Here is a 17102-nt window from a genome sequence, read left to right on the forward strand (position 1 = left end):
AAAAGGTATTTAAAGTTATTTCTGTAAAACTACAGCGTTTAGTCAGTAAAATATGTTTTAGGTAGATTCCAACCATATCATACGTTGAAAAGTTTTAATTATTTGGCTTATAAGTTTTAAGTGAAACTCTTAAACTATTTTTCCCTTTAGAATGGTAATGGTCATTTTATCTTCATTGATGGGATATATTTTCAATTGTTTTGTGTTAGTTTGATTAAAGTTAAACTTTATTCAATTAAACATGTTGTTTTGGGTTTTTTTTGCTGCTGGTGGTATCTACAATATCTAAGGTAGGCTATACTTGGGGTAAATGGGGTCTCTGGTCGAACTTTAGAGGAGTCTACCAGGGCCAAGGCAGTGTACAGATAGTCTGTAATAGGTCATTTGGTATTGCTTACAATGTGCTAAATCATATAACATTGGTTGCTGGTGGTATCTACAATATCTAAGCTGGGCTAGTTGGGGAAAGGGGGGTCTCTAGTCTAACTTTAGAGGGGTCTGTAAGGGCCAAGGCAGTGTACAGATAGTCTGTAATAGGTCATTTGGTATTGCTTACATTGTGCTAAATCATATAAAATTAGTTGCTGGTGGTATCTACAATATCTAGGCTCGACTAGTTGGGGGAAGCGTGGTCTCTAGTCTAACTTTAGGGTGTCTGGCACTTGCGGTGCAGCAGACAATTAGTCTGTTGTTATCCATTTCGTATTGTATGAACACAACTTGTTCATTTGGCATTAATTTTGAGTGGTACCTCACTCATCTATGCTAGCCCCATTTTAGGCCCTCCCTCGGAGGGTCTGGCGGGCCTATTGCAGCAGGCAAAAAGTCTGTCGTTTGTGATACTGGTATAAGGATGCCAATGGGCATCCCATGGTGGTAAAATTAGGTGGTATCTCTCTCATCTAACCGGTGCCGATTTTTTAGCACCTTTCGGGGTCCCCCCGGTCTAGACGCAGCAGGGGTCACTTCAAGTGACCCCCAACACACTTAAATAGTCAGATATTGGTACCTAGCTCATCTAACCAAATGTCTCTGGGCTGCCGGTCTATACCATATTTGGGCATATCACTACCATATTTGGGCACAACAAATAATAAATAATCTTTTGTTTTTTATGATTAAAAAATAAATTGATTGAATTGACTAATTTTCTATTTTTTTCTGACGACGACAGGTCACGCTTTTGCAGGAGGTGCCCTTCTAGCGTTTGCCTTTGATTATCGTGTGATGCGTAAGGACCGTGGATGGCTCTGCCTGCCTGAAATCGACCTCAAACTACAGTTTTCACCTTTTATGATACAGTTAGCCAAGTAAGAACTTAATATTATTTAATAGTACTTTCAATAAATTGTAATGTGTCGTCAATAGGTGTATATTGCGATCTATCAGATTACATTGTGATCTATCAGAGTTATATTGTGATCTATCAGAGTTATATTGCGATCTATCAGAGTTATCAGGGGCGGACCCAGGGGTGTTGCCCCGGCCACTAGGGCCTTAATTTCATACTAAATGTTGTTTCTGCCACTAAATTAAAATTTAGTCCTATTTAATCGTATACAATATCCATATTTATACGTTATAGAAGTCCAGTCTGGAAGAGAATATTTGTAAATTGGCAGAATGCACAGCAGTCACCAATAGGCCTACTATACCACCCACAGATAAATGTAGATAGGTTTCTGAGCATGCACAGAATGAATTTCTGATTGACTAGTTGCTTGTGGTGTGCGTGTCATGAGAGCAGGGAGATGTATCTCTCTCCTGATGAGAGGTATGACAGGAGACCAACACACACTGTGTTCGGGAAAAACCCATCATATGGGTCGTCGATTTGTTCATAATTATTGCGTTTTTCCATAATTTAAGGCAAAATCATAATTTCCGGACCCAAAACTTGTTAGGCTTAGTCATAAAGTAGTTACAGAGTTGCAGGACATTTTATCATTGCTGAATGTTTTGATGTTAGCCTAATTGTTAAAATTGTAACAAAATTTATTTTAAATGAAATGCTACAGTACAAAAATAATCCTCCGCTTTATCACTGCATGAATACCTAATAATCAGATAAGAACGTATCTTTGTTTAATTTTACTATCAATCAATTTTCTTATCACGCAATCCATTTTTCAACAAAACAGTACAGGCCTAATAATAATATTATATATATATAATAAATAATTGAGGGATTAGTTAGAGTGTTGAATTTGAATAAACCATTTGTAAGCCTAACCTTTTTCAATTTACTGAAAATCCAAAATGTACTTTATGTTATAATACAAAAATTAAAAAAAAAAAAAATTATTCAAAGAAATGCTCTACTACACATGAGAAATATATGTCGGTCGATAAACTTCTATCACAACGACAATCAGCTAAATGTATTCATGATTTTATTTCATCTCTGGCTTGTTACATTATCATGACACATTACCGGACTTCCCCTTCCTCTCGGAATGAACGGCAGTACAGATCTTCCCTATCTAGGCTCGTGTTTGTAGCCTACTACGTCATTCACAAATTACCCACGCATAGCAGTGTTACTAGCGCCATCACAGATTACCTCTAATAGATCAAGCATTCACACATGAACTTTGCGTCAAAAAAAAAAATTCATCGACAAACAAATTATAGTCTATATTCATTCCTTTTAAATATTAGGCATATTGCCAAGGCTAATAATCGCTTTTAGACAGGCAGCCCAGAGACATTTGGTTAGATGAGCTAGGTACCAATATCTGACTATTTAAGTGTGTTGGGGGTCACTTGAAGTCAATGAAAATGGGAGTCTGCCGGGTACCCCCTGCTGCGTCTAGACCCCGAAAGGTGCTAAAAAATCGGCACCGGTTAGATGAGAGAGATACCACCTAATTTTACCACCATGGGATGCCCATTGGCATCCTTATACCAGTATCACAAACGACAGACTTTTTGTCTGCTGCAATAGGCCCGCCAGACCCCCCGAGGGAGGGCCTAAAATGGGGCTAGCATAGTGAGTGAGGTACCACTCAAAATTAATGCCAAATGAACAAGTTGTGTTCATACAATACTAAATGGATAACAACAGACTAATTGTCTGCTGCACCGCAAAATCCAAAATGCTCACTGTATCCTGATTGTGGACCCTAATATGTATGGTAATCAACACAGATGATATTTACACCTGAGTTGTGGCTAAAAGAAACATATTAACTAACTTTTTGTTAATTAATTATTAATTATTGTGGACTTGATCTTGTTAATGAATATAGTTAAGTTACAGAGGTACACATTGGATCAAAAGTGATGAGTGCATTTCTTACATAAATACTAGTAACTGTGTCTTAGCAGGAATGCATTCGTAAGTCATCATAAATAAATACATTCATTAGGCTATAATGTATATTAATTAAATAAAACCATACTGTTGTCTTGCCATTTCAAAAAGAAATTATGTTTAAAAACAATTTTTTAGAAAAACTGTTTACAATTGTGTTACTGTATATATGCAGAACAGAATGTTTGGAGACAGAGAGATTCGCTCATTATTATAATGTATCGTCTTTGGTCATCATTCTGTATATAAAGTATTTGTATGATAACCAAGAATAAATAGAATACAATTAAGTTATATTGATAATAACAAACAATTTGTTTGTATGTTCCTGGCAAAAGTATTATTTTTAGTAATGTTTAACCAATGTACTAGCTATAACATTAAGAACTATAGACCTATTGTTAAAGATAGCTTATCATTTTTCTAAATCAAAATGTATATATTAGGCCTATTCATAGTAAGATTTAGTTTATATGTTTGGATAAAATGGTGAATACAATATTGTATATTATGTATCTGTTTCTGGGCAGCCCATCTCATCGTTTTCTTTTTAGGATTTTGGCATCTTAATTTGTTCATATTGTTGTTATCTTATTTATTGACAAAGATTAACTTTATTCGTCAACATTTTTTTTTCAACTGTGAAAAGAAAAATAAACTTGAATTGAATAAATGCTAATTGTCAAGAGAGAAAAACTGAAATGGAATCAGAGTTAATGTATACTGTCGTACTTAACTTGTTCAGTACAGTGTATTGCAATATACTTTACAATGAACCACTCGAATGATAATATAAATAATGTGAAAAGATAAAGAAGTATAATGCAGAGGATGTTCTCATTCATCAGGGGAAAATTGACACCTATCCATGGGTAACAAGTGTTCCTGTTATTGTAGAATAATTGTTTTGCATACCAATGGTTTAAACGTTTTTAAATTCACAACTCGTATTGTCTGTGTTTTAATCGGTGTTTTAAATGACACGTTATATAAAAGTCCCATACATGCTTTATCAGGCCTATTACTATGTTGTTGATGCATTTTCATCAGGCAATTCACAGAAGCTACCCCATAATGTTGCACCTAGAACAATTGGTGTTTAGTTTTTGTACACTACCTTTCAATAATATCGATACTGGGCCATATGGTTTGATTGATGTTATTTACAATTCAAACGTTTCGGTGGCATAACTAATTGTGGGTCTGAAGAGGCGAATTACCCTATTTTATATATATCCAACCCAATAAGTTTCAAGTGGAACTTATATTCTTCATCAGATTTATTATTTATATTGTTAATTTAGTGCCTATTATAAAAATGTAATATTGGATTATTATTTATTTATTATATATTGACTATAATAATAAACATTTGAATTATAAGTTAACGTATATGTTAAAGTAAATATTTTTTTACTTAAAATTGTACAGTACAGTAGGCCTATAAATAGTTCAGTATGTTGTACTGTCCCTAATTTGGCTTATATAAGTTTTAAGTGAAACTCTTAAACTATTTTCCCTTTAGAATGGTAATGGTCATTTTATCGTCATTGATGGGATATATTTTCAATTGTTTTGTGTTAGTTCGATTAAAGTTAAACTTTATTCAATTAAACATGTTGTTTAGTGGGGTTTTTTTGCTGCTGGTGGTATCTACAATATCTAAGGTAGGCTATACTTGGGGTAAATGGGGTCTCTAGTCGAACTTTAGAGGGGTCTGCCAGGGCCAAGGCAGTGTACAGATAATCTGTAATAGGTCATTTGGTATTGCTTACAATGTGCTAAATCATATAACATTGGTTGCTGGTGGTATCTACAATGGGCTAGTTGGGGAAAGTGGGGTCTCTAGTCTAACTTTAGAGGGGTCTGCCAGGGCCAAGGCAGTGTACAGATAGTCTATAATAGATCATTTGGTATTGCTTACAATGTGCTAAATCATATAACATTGGTTGCTGGTGGTATCTACAATATCTACGCTGGGCTAGTTGAGGAAAGGGGGGTCTCTAGTCTAACTTTAAAGGGGTCTGCCAGGGCCAAGGCAGTGTACAGATAGTCTGTAATAGGTCATTTGGTATTTCTTACAATGTGCTAAATCATATAACATTGGTTGCTGGTGGTATCTACAATATCTAAGCTGGGCTAGTTGGGGGAAGGGGGGTCTGTAGTCTAACTTTAGGGTGTCTGGCACTTGCAGTGCAGCAGACAATTAATCTGTTGTTATCCATTTAGTATTGTATGAACACAACTTGTTCATTTGGCATTAATTTCACTCATCTATGCTAGCCCCATTTTAGGCCCTCCCTCGGGGGGTCTGGCGGGCCTATTGCAGCAGACAAAATGTCTGTCGTTTGTGATACTGGTATAAGGATGCCAATGGGCATCCCATGGTGGTAAAATTAGGTGGTATCTCTCTCATCTAACCGGTGCCGATTTTTTAGCACCTTTTGGGGTCCCCCCGGTCTAGACGCAGCAGGGGGTACCTGACATACTCCCATTTTCATTGACTTCAAGTGACCCCCAACACACTTAAATAGTCAGATATTGGTACCTAGCTCATCTAACCAAATGTCTCTGGGCTGCCGGTCTAATATCAATGTATGGAAATGACAGTCTGGCGCGTTTCTTTTGGTGGGTGTGGCTAGGAGGAACATTGTAAAGGGTAAAAAAAATGAGCTAGATCAGCTGAAAAGTTAACCCCATGAAATATTTTGCAAATTGTTTGACATAGAGTGAAATATAAGGAATGGCTATTGCCAGACGATTTTAGTGGTGGGGGGTGCCTGCCAGACCCCCATTTCTGGAGGGCCAAAAATGAGCTAGATCAGCTTAAAAGTTAACCCTCTAAAACTGGTGGGAAAATGTTCAATAAACTCATAACTATCATGAATGACCATTGCCAGACATTTTCAGTGGTGGAGTGTGCCCGCCAGACCCCGTCAAACACCCAACCCGCAAAAAATTGAGCTAGATAAGCTGAAAAGTTAACCCCATGAAATATTTTGCAAATTGTTTGACATAGAGTGAAATATAATGAATGGACATTGCCAGACGATTTTAGTGGTGGGGGGTGCCTGACAGACCCCCATTTCTGGAGGGCCAAAAATGAGCTAGATCAGCTTAAAAGTTAACCCTCTAAAACTGGTGGGAAAATGTTCAATGTACTCATAACTATTATGAATGACCATTGCCAGACATTTTCAGTGGTGGATTGTGCCCGCCAGACCCCGTCAAACACCCAACCCCCAAACAATTGAGCTAGATCAGCTGAAAAGTTAACCCCATGAAATATTTTGCAAATTGTTTGACATAGAGTGAAATATAATGAATGAACATTGCCTGACGATTTTAGTGGTGGGGGGTGCCTGCCAGACCCCCATTTCTGGGGGGCCAAAAATGAGCTAGATCAGCTTAAAAGTTAACCCTCTAAAACTGGTGGGAAAATGTTCAATGTACTCATAACTATTATGAATGACCATTGCCAGACATTTTCAGTGGTGGGTTGTGCCTGCCAGACCCCGTCAAACACCCCCACTCCCAAAAATTAGCTAGATCAGCTGAAAAGTTAAGTCTGGCAGGCACAACCCACCACTGAAAATGTCTGGCAATGGTCATTCATAATAGTTATGAGTACATTGAACATTTTCCCACCAGTTTTAGAGGGTTAACTTTTAAGCTGATCTAGCTCATTTTTGGCCCCCCAGAAATGGGGGTCTGGCAGGCACCCCCCACCACTAAAATCGTCAGGCAATGTTCATTCATTATATTTCACTCTATGTCAAACAATTTGCAAAATATTTCACGGGGTTAACTTTTCAGCTGATCTAGCTCAATTGTTTGGGGGTGGGGTGTTTGACGGGGTCTGGCGGGCACAATCCACCACTGAAAATGTCTGGCAATGGTCATTCATGATAGTTATGAGTTTATTGAACATTTTCCCACCAGTTTCAGAGGGTTAACTTTTAAGCTGATCTAGCTCATTTTTGGCCCCCTAGAAATGGGGGTCTGGCAGGCACCCCCCACCACTAAAATCGTCTGGCAATGTTCATTCATTATATTTCACTCTTTGTCAAACAATTTGCAAAATATTTCATGGGGTTAACTTTTCAGCTGATCTAGCTCAATTTTTGGGGGGGGGGGGGGGGGGGTTGGGTGTTTGACGGGGTCTGGCGGGCACAATCCACCACTGAACATGTCTGGCAAGGGTCATTCATGATAATTATGAGTTTATTGAACATTTTCCCACCAGTTTCAGAGGGTTAACTTTTAAGCTGATCTAGCTCATTTTTGGCCCCCCAGAAATGGGGGTCTGGCAGGCACCCCCCACCACTAAAATCATCTGGCAATGGCCATTCCTTATATTTCACTCTATGTCAAACAATTTGCAAAATATTTCATGGGGTTAACTTTTCAGCTGATCTAACTCATTTTTTTTACCCTTTACAATGTCCTTCCTAGCCACACCCACCAAAAGAAACGCGCCAGACTGTCATTTCCATACATTGATATGTACGTAGATAATTGCCACATGCATAGAAATTGGTTAACTTTCCAGCTAGGTTGACCCCTCTGGGCTCCTGCTCTATCAGCAGCTCGTCTCAAATTCACTAAGCCCCATCTGGAAAGACTCAGAAAGGGTGTTTGTTTCGTCTTATTTAAAGGGGGAAACATAATAATATGGCCACAAATCACGTGGCATCTTTTCTTTAAAACAAAGATAATAATGTCTTGTTTCCAGGCCCGTAGCCAGGGGGGTTTTTATGGTTCGGGCGAACCCCGCCTTTACAGCGAACCCCCCCTTAACCGACTGCGAACCCCCATCCCCGACATGCCCAGCGACCTATCGATGCAAAGTGCTGTATTACGTAATCACAAGTGGGAACCGACGACGCAATAGTACTGCAAACGTCGTAGGTTTAATTTCACGCAGGCGGGGGAAAACACAATTATTGGAAGGGCATTTGCTTATGTTGCGTAGATTGCGTTACGTTGCGTCGCTAGTGGAAAAGCTTGATTCCCACTAGAACGTAACGCAAGGACGTAAAACGCAACGCAAGCGTTTTAACCAATGACAAGCGAAGTTATAGACAGTTAGCAATCATAAGCGAATAAGCCATCGCTTGTGATTGGTCAATTCACTTGCGTTGCGTTACGTCCTTGCGTTGCGTCGCTAGTGGGAACCACGCTTAACCAAGCTTTAAATTGTCCACGAGTCCAAGTACGATCGTTTTGCTCATTGGTAGCATGCTGCATGAAAGTGTCTTTTCCGGCCATCTAGAAGTGTCATTTAACAAAATTCGCTTCGCCTCAGGCCCCACCCCAGGGGGGGGGGGGGGGAATGTCCGAACCCCCCTTGACAGATCCTGGCTACGGCCCTCGTTTCAAAAGTACTTAAAATCAATTATTATTATTATTGCCATGCAATATTGTAGGTTTATATCTCTGCATCTCATTGGTTTGTTGTATCAGACTATTATATTTTAATTGTTTTCTTTTTCTTCCCTTTATTTTCTTTTTTCTATTCCTTTCAGGAGCGGATATCCAGGATTTAACAGAGTATTAAGCGGGATTATGTATATTACAACATTGTTCAGATAATAAAGCCACATTGGAATGAGTATTATTTTGAATATCTGTCTTTCTGTCTGTCTGTCTGTCTGCCTGTCTAGATGTGTGATAAAACAACAAGTCATCTAATTGACTATGTCAGCCATAATATGTTAACTGACAAAACCTCGTATCTTATTAAATATTACATGCAAAACCTTGTAACTCCGGATAAACAATCATGAAATTATTAATTGCAAAATTGCACCTTACTATTAAAAAACTATTACAATACAAGTAATTTTTGAAAAATAGGATGCCATTAAAAAAGAAAACAATATCTGAGTAGTTTTTTGACGCTCCTGAAAATTCCTCTTTTTTGAGATACAGTACAAGGTTTTGTCAGCACAGCGACGATATGTATAGTCTACGGTATTGTGTTTTAATTGAGTAAAACATATTATATTAAGATGCCTTATCATGAATAGATTAACAATTATTCAAAGGCAGATTAAATTTGAATATACCTATTATTGTTTGTAGGTTTGCATGATCAGAACTAATAACTATACGTGGTGTAGGCCTACCGCAAAATATTAACACATTTATTTATAGTTGTTTTAGAGAATTGGATTGTTCTCCTCAGCCTTCAGGGTCACGTATTGAAACACGCAATCAAACGTTCTGCTCAACGAACCCTGGTTCCTTAATGGAGTCAGTCAGTTGTAAACTACAAGATTAACGATTAGAAGGTCATACTAGGCCTATATTAAATTTCTACTCCCTGTGATATTGTACAAAATAGAACATAATTGTTCATACCGAGTATCAAACGGTTAACCTTTACACGAATGCTAGTTGATATAGTCGTACCTAAAATATATAACTAGCTGCAGAAGATGTCATGGCTAGGGAGTGGAATTCCGATTGAATTGTTATTTGGAATATGGATTGACATGATGCAACGAAGTATATTGCATTATAATAGTAATAGGCCTATTAAATGAATTCCTTACAAAAGGGCTAACCATGCTCTGCATAATTCCAGTGGAAATTATTGGAGATTCTCTCCAAACTGTCTACCCGATGAATACCCGATGAAGGTCTTTTATAACATTCACATTAGCACAATGTTTTGCTTTCAAGCTTAAGTTTTTATTTTAAAATAATAAAAAGGCTTTACGTCGGTTTAGGTTCTTAATTGTATCATTAATTGTGATTAACCGGCGGATAATTAGTTCAAGTTCAAGTTAAAATTTATTATCAAATACAAAGTAAATGAAATTTGCCTTCCAAGGTTCAAATTTCAGTTAAAATAACAACAGTCAAAAACATACAAAACATACAATACTATACAATGGATTAAATTAAATATTATCTCCATATTAAAATTACATTCCCATAGGCCTACTGAGTCAAATGCAAACAATCGAAATAAAAAACACAATTTAACTTTGGAATGTTGAGGTGTGGATTCGATTATTGAGCTGCTTACATAATTTTCTTTTCTTTCATAAAAGACACATTCTGCCCCGTAAGGTTACATTCATTTTATGCAATATGGTGTGCGAAATAGTATATCCTCCATTATTTCTCATCACGCCTGTATAATCATGAATTCTGCAATCATTTCCAAAAGATCCAATAATATATTCATTCAGCCATACTATCTTTTATTCTAATACTTCTTTTATAGGACAACTGTAATGTAGACCTATACATGATTATTCTTCAAAGTTTTGGTCGTTTTTTGATTGTAATTGTAATTTATACATAATACAGGTCTCCCTCCAATTAAGACCACTTTGGGGGTCCAGGTTTTAGCGGTCTTTAGTAGCTTGGTCTAAAATAAGAATCCCTCTAACTAAATTGGTCTTTAAGTTATCATATCTATACCCCTTTCACAGCAAAAGCAAAATTTCGGAGACACTCCGGAGTTTTGGTGTGAAAGGAGTATTAGAGCTGAGAGGGAAATGAAATGTCAGAAAATCTTCATTTTTAGTCGCGTGGACGCGACTCTATAGTTCCCTATGTCGGTCGGTCGGTCGGTCGGTCTGTCAGTCTGTCGGTCTGTCTGTCGGTCCGGTATCACTATGCGTTTTAGCACGCGACTTATGGCTGTTGGCCTTGTTCTGTTTAGGCTTCTCTTAATTTGACAGATGGCCTGCTCTGTCACATTGTTCTATCTACGTATCTATTATTCATTTTGATATTGAGGTACTATGTAGTTGAACTCGTCATGTTTATTTCATTTGTGTCATGATACCAGGATAAGGTGTTGATCTATATAATAATATATGGTGTTTACTATTAGTCAATACAAAACGTGTGACAGGAATAAAAAGATTTCTAAGATTTGTGTAAATATTTACTCTCTATAACAAAGATACATTATTTGCTTAAAAGTATAATAGTAGAATTACCAGACCTATGAACCGAATAAATTTAACAATAAATGAAAAGCAGGGTGCCCCCTTGAAGTAGGTACTGAAATGGGGAATCCCCCACATACTTATTGTCTGTAAATATACTTAATATTGTGTCAATAGTATATTTCGATTATTCTGACTTTCGAATTTGAATTGCAAAGACATCCATACCTCATACAATGAAGACTTTGTTAAACTTGGTTCTGCTGATATTTTTTGAGTTGAGTTTAGTTGTATTTGTGAACTCAACTCACTTTCGAGGAGCCCTATTTACATGGAAGCCGTCATCGGTGCCAAATCAGGTAATATCAGACATTTTAAATTGTAGTTCTTAACAGGCGCGTTCTTCTGTAACTTGAATTGTAAAGTTGACGAATTTAATATCTTGCGTTATAGACCGGCAGCCCAGAGACATTTGGTTAGATGAGCTAGGTACCAATATCTGACTATCTAAGTGTGTTGGGGGTCACTTGAAGTCAATGAAAATGGGAGTCTGCCGGGTACCCCCTGCTGCGTCTAGACCGGGGGGACCCCGAAATGTGCTAAAAAAAATCGGCACCGGTTAGATGAGAGAGATACCACCTAATTTTACCACCACGGGATGCCCATTGGCATCCTTATACCAGTATCACAAACGACAGACTTTTTGTCTGCTGCAATAGGTCCGCCAGACCCTCCGAGGGAGGGCCTAAAATGGGGCTAGCATAGATGAGTGAGGTACCACTCAAAATTAATGCCAAATGAACAAGTTGTGTTCATACAATACGAAATGGATAACAACAGACTAATTGTCTGCTGCACTGCAAGTGCCAGACTCCCTAAAGTTAGACTAGAGACCCCCCTTCCCCCAACTAGCCCAGCCTAGATATTGTAGATACCACCAGCAACCAATTTTATATGATTTAGCACAATGTAAGCAATACCAAATGACCTATTACAGACTATCTGTACACTGCCTTGGCCCTGGCAGACCCCTCTAAAGTTAGACTAGAGACCCCCCTTTCCCCAACTAGCCCAGCTTAGACATTGTAGATACCACCAGCAACCAATGTTATATGATTTAGCACATTGTAAGCAATACCAAATTACCTATTACAGACTATCTGTACACTGCCTTGGCCCTGGCAGACTCCTCTAAAGTTCGACTAGAGACCCCATTTACCCCAAGTATAGCCTACCTTAGATATTGTAGATACCACCAGCAGTAAAAAAAAACCCAAAACAACATGTTTAATTGAATAAAGTTTAACTTTAATCGAACTAACACAAAACAATTGAAAATATATCCCATCAATGACGATAAAATGAACATTACCATTCTAAAGGGAAAAATAGTCTAAGAGTTTCACTTAAAACTTATATAAGCCAAATAATAAAAACTTTTCAACGTATGATATGGTTGGAATCTACCTAAAACATATTTTACTGACTAAACGCTGTAGTTTTACAGAAATAGGCCTACTGCACATACAATTTTAAGTAAAAAAAAAACGATGTTGCCCAATGCTTTTTAGAAGAGTATAGTAATAATTTGTAACATAATGTGGTAATTACTATTAACATTTAAACATAATTCTGACCAAACCCAGTAGTATTAAATAAATAACCTAATCAAAGTTTTCTTTTTATTTAAATATTTCTTTATTATATTATATTATATATAATGTAACTGTAAAACTGTAGGCCTAGTTGTAGCCAAATTAGAAGAGTATATTAATATATTTTCAACAAGTACTGTAGCCCAATGCTTATTATAAAAGATTATACTAATTTTTTGTACCTTTTTTAATAGATCAGTACTACATAACTAGCCCAATGCTTATTAGAAGAGTATATTAATCATTATTTTGAACAAAGTTTGTGTATTAAATAAATAACTTTTACAATAAACTGGTTTCCAGAATCGGCATTACCCAAAAACCTTTTTGAAGATGTACCTGTGAGCGTTAGCGAAACCAACGAAGATGATATAAGTTCTGGGCAGGAATGGAGCGATGACACTGACAGTGAACTTGAGATGTTCTGGTTTTAGAAATTAGAAATTTACATACATACATAGTCATAGAGAAAAAAAACAATCTTATAGTTCTCCCGTTATACCGTTTTTATGGTTTTTATTTAATATAAATGTTTATATGTCCATGTCAATACAATTATCCAACTCTTACTAATGCAGCAAGGGCTACAATATAATATTTACTATAACATATACGTTTACATAGTAATATCCAGTATTTCGAGAGAGAAAAAAAATAAATCATCGTTTTGATTTAGCTTTTCGCGCTTTTTTTTGTATCCATGTATTTTGTCACTTTTCAGTAATTTGCCTTTGGATTTTTATATATATATATATAAAACAAAAAAATATTTAAATAAAAAGAAAACTTTTATTGTAAAGGTTATTTATTTAATACTACTGGGTTTGGTCAGAATTATATTTAAATGTTAATTATATAGTACATAATAACAACATTATTGGTTATCCGCACTTGGCGGATAACCCCTTGTTATTGTCAGGATCTTTTTTTTTTTTTTTGGTTATCCGCAACTTAGAAGTTGCGGATAACCCTTGTGATTGTAAATATCTTTTTTTTTTTCATCTTCTTTGTTCTTCTTTCTTTCCCGGAATTTTGTTGCACGCATATCTCTCATCCTTGTCAACATAAGATTGTATAACTTTGTCAAAAGATTGACCTGTAGCTGTAGATGTGCAAGAAACTTCGTTATATGACGTTAGAGTCGCGCAGCGTAAGTTACGCGCGATTTTATGAATTTCAATGATTGATCATAGATTATAAACAAAAAGTCATTTTGTATTGACACTTGGTGAAAATTTAAGTCATATCATGGGAAAACTTTCTATGGATTAAAAATAGCATGTTTCACAAGAAGTTACGCGCGCACGCGCATTTAAAATTTTAAAATGCGCAAAATTAATTTCTAATCAACTTTCTACGCTGATCATGACATTTTGAGCATGTCAAAAATTCCCACGCGCGCGAAAAAAATTACGCGTAAGGTGCGCACGGAGCATGAAAATCATGTGTTTTTTTCTTGAATTATGATTTTACAGGCTTTCTTAGTCATTTTAAAAAAGATTTACATCATTTCAAATTAAAATGACGTCATACGAACACGTTGAGTTAGACCATTTGCGCGCGTTTTAGTTGCAAAAGTGACAACAAATTGTCAAAATTAAGCCTATTTTTAATCTATTATAGCTCCTCAGGATCATCCACGACCCCCAATTTTTTTAATTTAATATGTAAGCAGATATGTTGTAGATATGAATTCATGCAGAACCTTTACCACTCGGATGTTATGACGTCATCGTATGGCCACACGAATGTAAAATATAGGATTTTTTACTCTTTCGTTATTGCTCATCAAATTCAACAAAGCGCTTCTCGGTTATACGTATTCCATTTCCCCCGAAATTTTAATATTGTCTACGTTAATCAACTATCTTTCGCATGAATTAAAAATATTTTAATTTTTATGATGTCATCATGTCTAAAAACGTAAATAACGTGGGTCACTTATTTTCATCATTACAGTAAATTTCAATCTATTATAGCTCGTCAGAATAAAAAGTGATAATCATGATTAAAACGTTTTCTGGAAGCTATTGGATTGTAGATACGAATTGATGTGAATATTTTGCCAATCAGGTGTTGTGACGTCATCATATGGCCAGTTGAATTCAAAAAGTCATATTTTCATCTCTTGCGTAAAAGTTCATTGCGTTTAAACGAGAGCGCATCTCACTTTTACGTGCCCAAAATTCTTCAAATTTGTTTTAATGTAAATTTTTAGATAATTATCTTCTAAAATTGTTATCTTTATATGTCAATTTGATGACGTCATCGTGTTAAAAATTGGATTTAAAAGATGGGTCTCGTAATTTTGTCTATGCTACACTGTATATAACATATACAGTTTATTCTGTAAAATACTGTAATATGGTGTATGCTACATAATAGGTACAATTCAGCACTGTAAACATATTAATTTCATGTCATAGGGTGGCATAATAATTGTCGAGGTTCATATAGTTATAAGTATGTGCATGTTGCGTTTGCGCGGATAACCCGAACTCGTCAAAGTGACGAGTTCAAATCTAGTTTTCTATGTTATTGGTTATCCGCACTTGGCGGATAACCCCTTGTTATTGTCAGGATCTTTTTTTTTTTTTTTTTGGTTATCCGCACTTGGCGGATAACCCCTTGTTATTGTCAGGATCTTTTTTTTTTTTTTTTTTTTTTTGGTTATCCGCAACCGTAAGGTTTTGCGGATAACCCTTGTTATTGTAATTGGTTATCCGCAACCGTAAGGTTTTGCGGATAACCCTTGTTATTGTAAATATCTTTTTTTTTTTTCATCTTCTTTGTTCTTCTTTCTTTCCCGGAATTTTGTTGCACGCATATCTGTCATCCTTGTCAACATAAGATTGTATAACTTTGTCATAAGATTGACCTGTAGCTGTAGATGTGCAGGAAACTTTGTTATATGACGTTAGAGTCGCGTAGCGCAAGTTACGCGCGATTTTATGAATTTCAATGATTGGTCATAAATTATAAACCAAAAGTCATTTTGTATTGACACTTGGTGAAAATTTAAGTCATATCAAGGGCAAACTTTCTATGGATTAAAAATGGCATGTTTCACAAGAAGTTACGCGCGCACGCGCATTTAAAATTTCAAAATGCGCAAAATTAATTTCTAATCAACTTTCTACGCTGATCATGACATTTTGAGCATGTCAAAAATTCCCACGCGCGCGAAAAAATTTACGCGTAAGGTGCGCACGGAGCATGAAAATCATGTGTTTTTCTCTTGAATTATGATTTTACAGCCTTACCTAGTCATTTTAAAAAAGATTGACATCATTTCAAATTAAAATGACGTCATACGAACACGTTGATTTAGACCATTTGCGCGCATTTTAGTTGAAAAGGTGACAAAATATTGTCAAAATTATGTCTATTTTGAATCTATTATAGCTCTTCAGGATCATCCATGACCCCCAATTTTTTTAATTTAATATGTAAGCAGATATGTTGTAGATATGAATTCATGCAGAATCTTTACCCCTCGGATGTTATGACGTCATCGTATGGCCACACGAATGTAAAATATAGGATTTTTTACTCTTTCGTTATTGCTCATCACATTAAATAGAGCGCATCTCGCTTATACGTATTCCATTTCCTCCGATATTTTAATACTGTCTAGGTCAATCAACTATCTTTTGTATGAGTTAAAAATATTTTAATTTTTATAACGTCATCATGTCTAAAAATGTAAATAACGTGGGTCACTTAATTTCATCTTTACAGTAAATTTCAATCTGTTATAGCTCGTCAGAATAAAAAGTGATAATCATGATTAAAACGTTTTCTGAAAGCTATTGGATTGTAGATACGAATTCATGTGAATATTTTACCAATCAGATGTCATGACGACGTCATATGGCCAGTTGAATTCAAAAAGTCATATTTTCATCTCTTGTCTAAAAGTTCATTGCGTTTAAACGAGAGCGCATCTCACTTTTACGTGCCCAAAATTCTTCAAATTTGTAATGTAATTAATTAGATAATTATCTTCTAAAATTGTTATTTTATATGTTAATTTGATGATGTCATCGTGTTAATAATTGGATTTAAAAGATGGGTCTCGTAATTTCGTCTATGCTACACTGTAAATACTGTAATATGATGTATGCTACAAAATAGGTACAATTCAGCACTGTAAACATATTTATTTCATGTCATAGGATGGCATAATAATTGTCGAGGTTCATATAGTTTAAA

At 36.0% G+C, this 17102-nt stretch overlaps 2 protein-coding genes across 5 annotated transcripts in view; one reads left to right on the forward strand and one right to left on the reverse strand.

The window, feature by feature from the left end:
* LOC144853856 (mediator of RNA polymerase II transcription subunit 23-like) overlaps window positions 1-17102 on the reverse strand; it is a 78024-nt gene that overhangs the window by 22066 nt on the left and 38856 nt on the right. The gene's annotated exons all lie outside the window — the stretch shown is intronic.
* The window catches only part of LOC144853851 (uncharacterized), a 47095-nt gene continuing 41437 nt past the window's right edge, over window positions 11445-17102 (forward strand). For all 4 annotated transcript variants that reach the window (XR_013614442.1, XR_013614443.1, XR_013614444.1 and 1 more), the window contains exon 1: window positions 11445-11591. Coding sequence is in view for 1 of the 4 variants with exons in the window: in XM_078711701.1 (XP_078567827.1) it covers window positions 11469-11591 (123 nt within the window). In the remaining 3 variants the exon portion in view is untranslated. The remainder of the gene's footprint in view (window positions 11592-17102) is intronic.

Source organism: Antedon bifida, chromosome 10 (genome assembly GCF_963402885.1).
Source record: "Antedon bifida chromosome 10, ecAntBifi1.1, whole genome shotgun sequence".
Classification (NCBI taxonomy): domain Eukaryota; kingdom Metazoa; phylum Echinodermata; class Crinoidea; order Comatulida; family Antedonidae; genus Antedon; species Antedon bifida.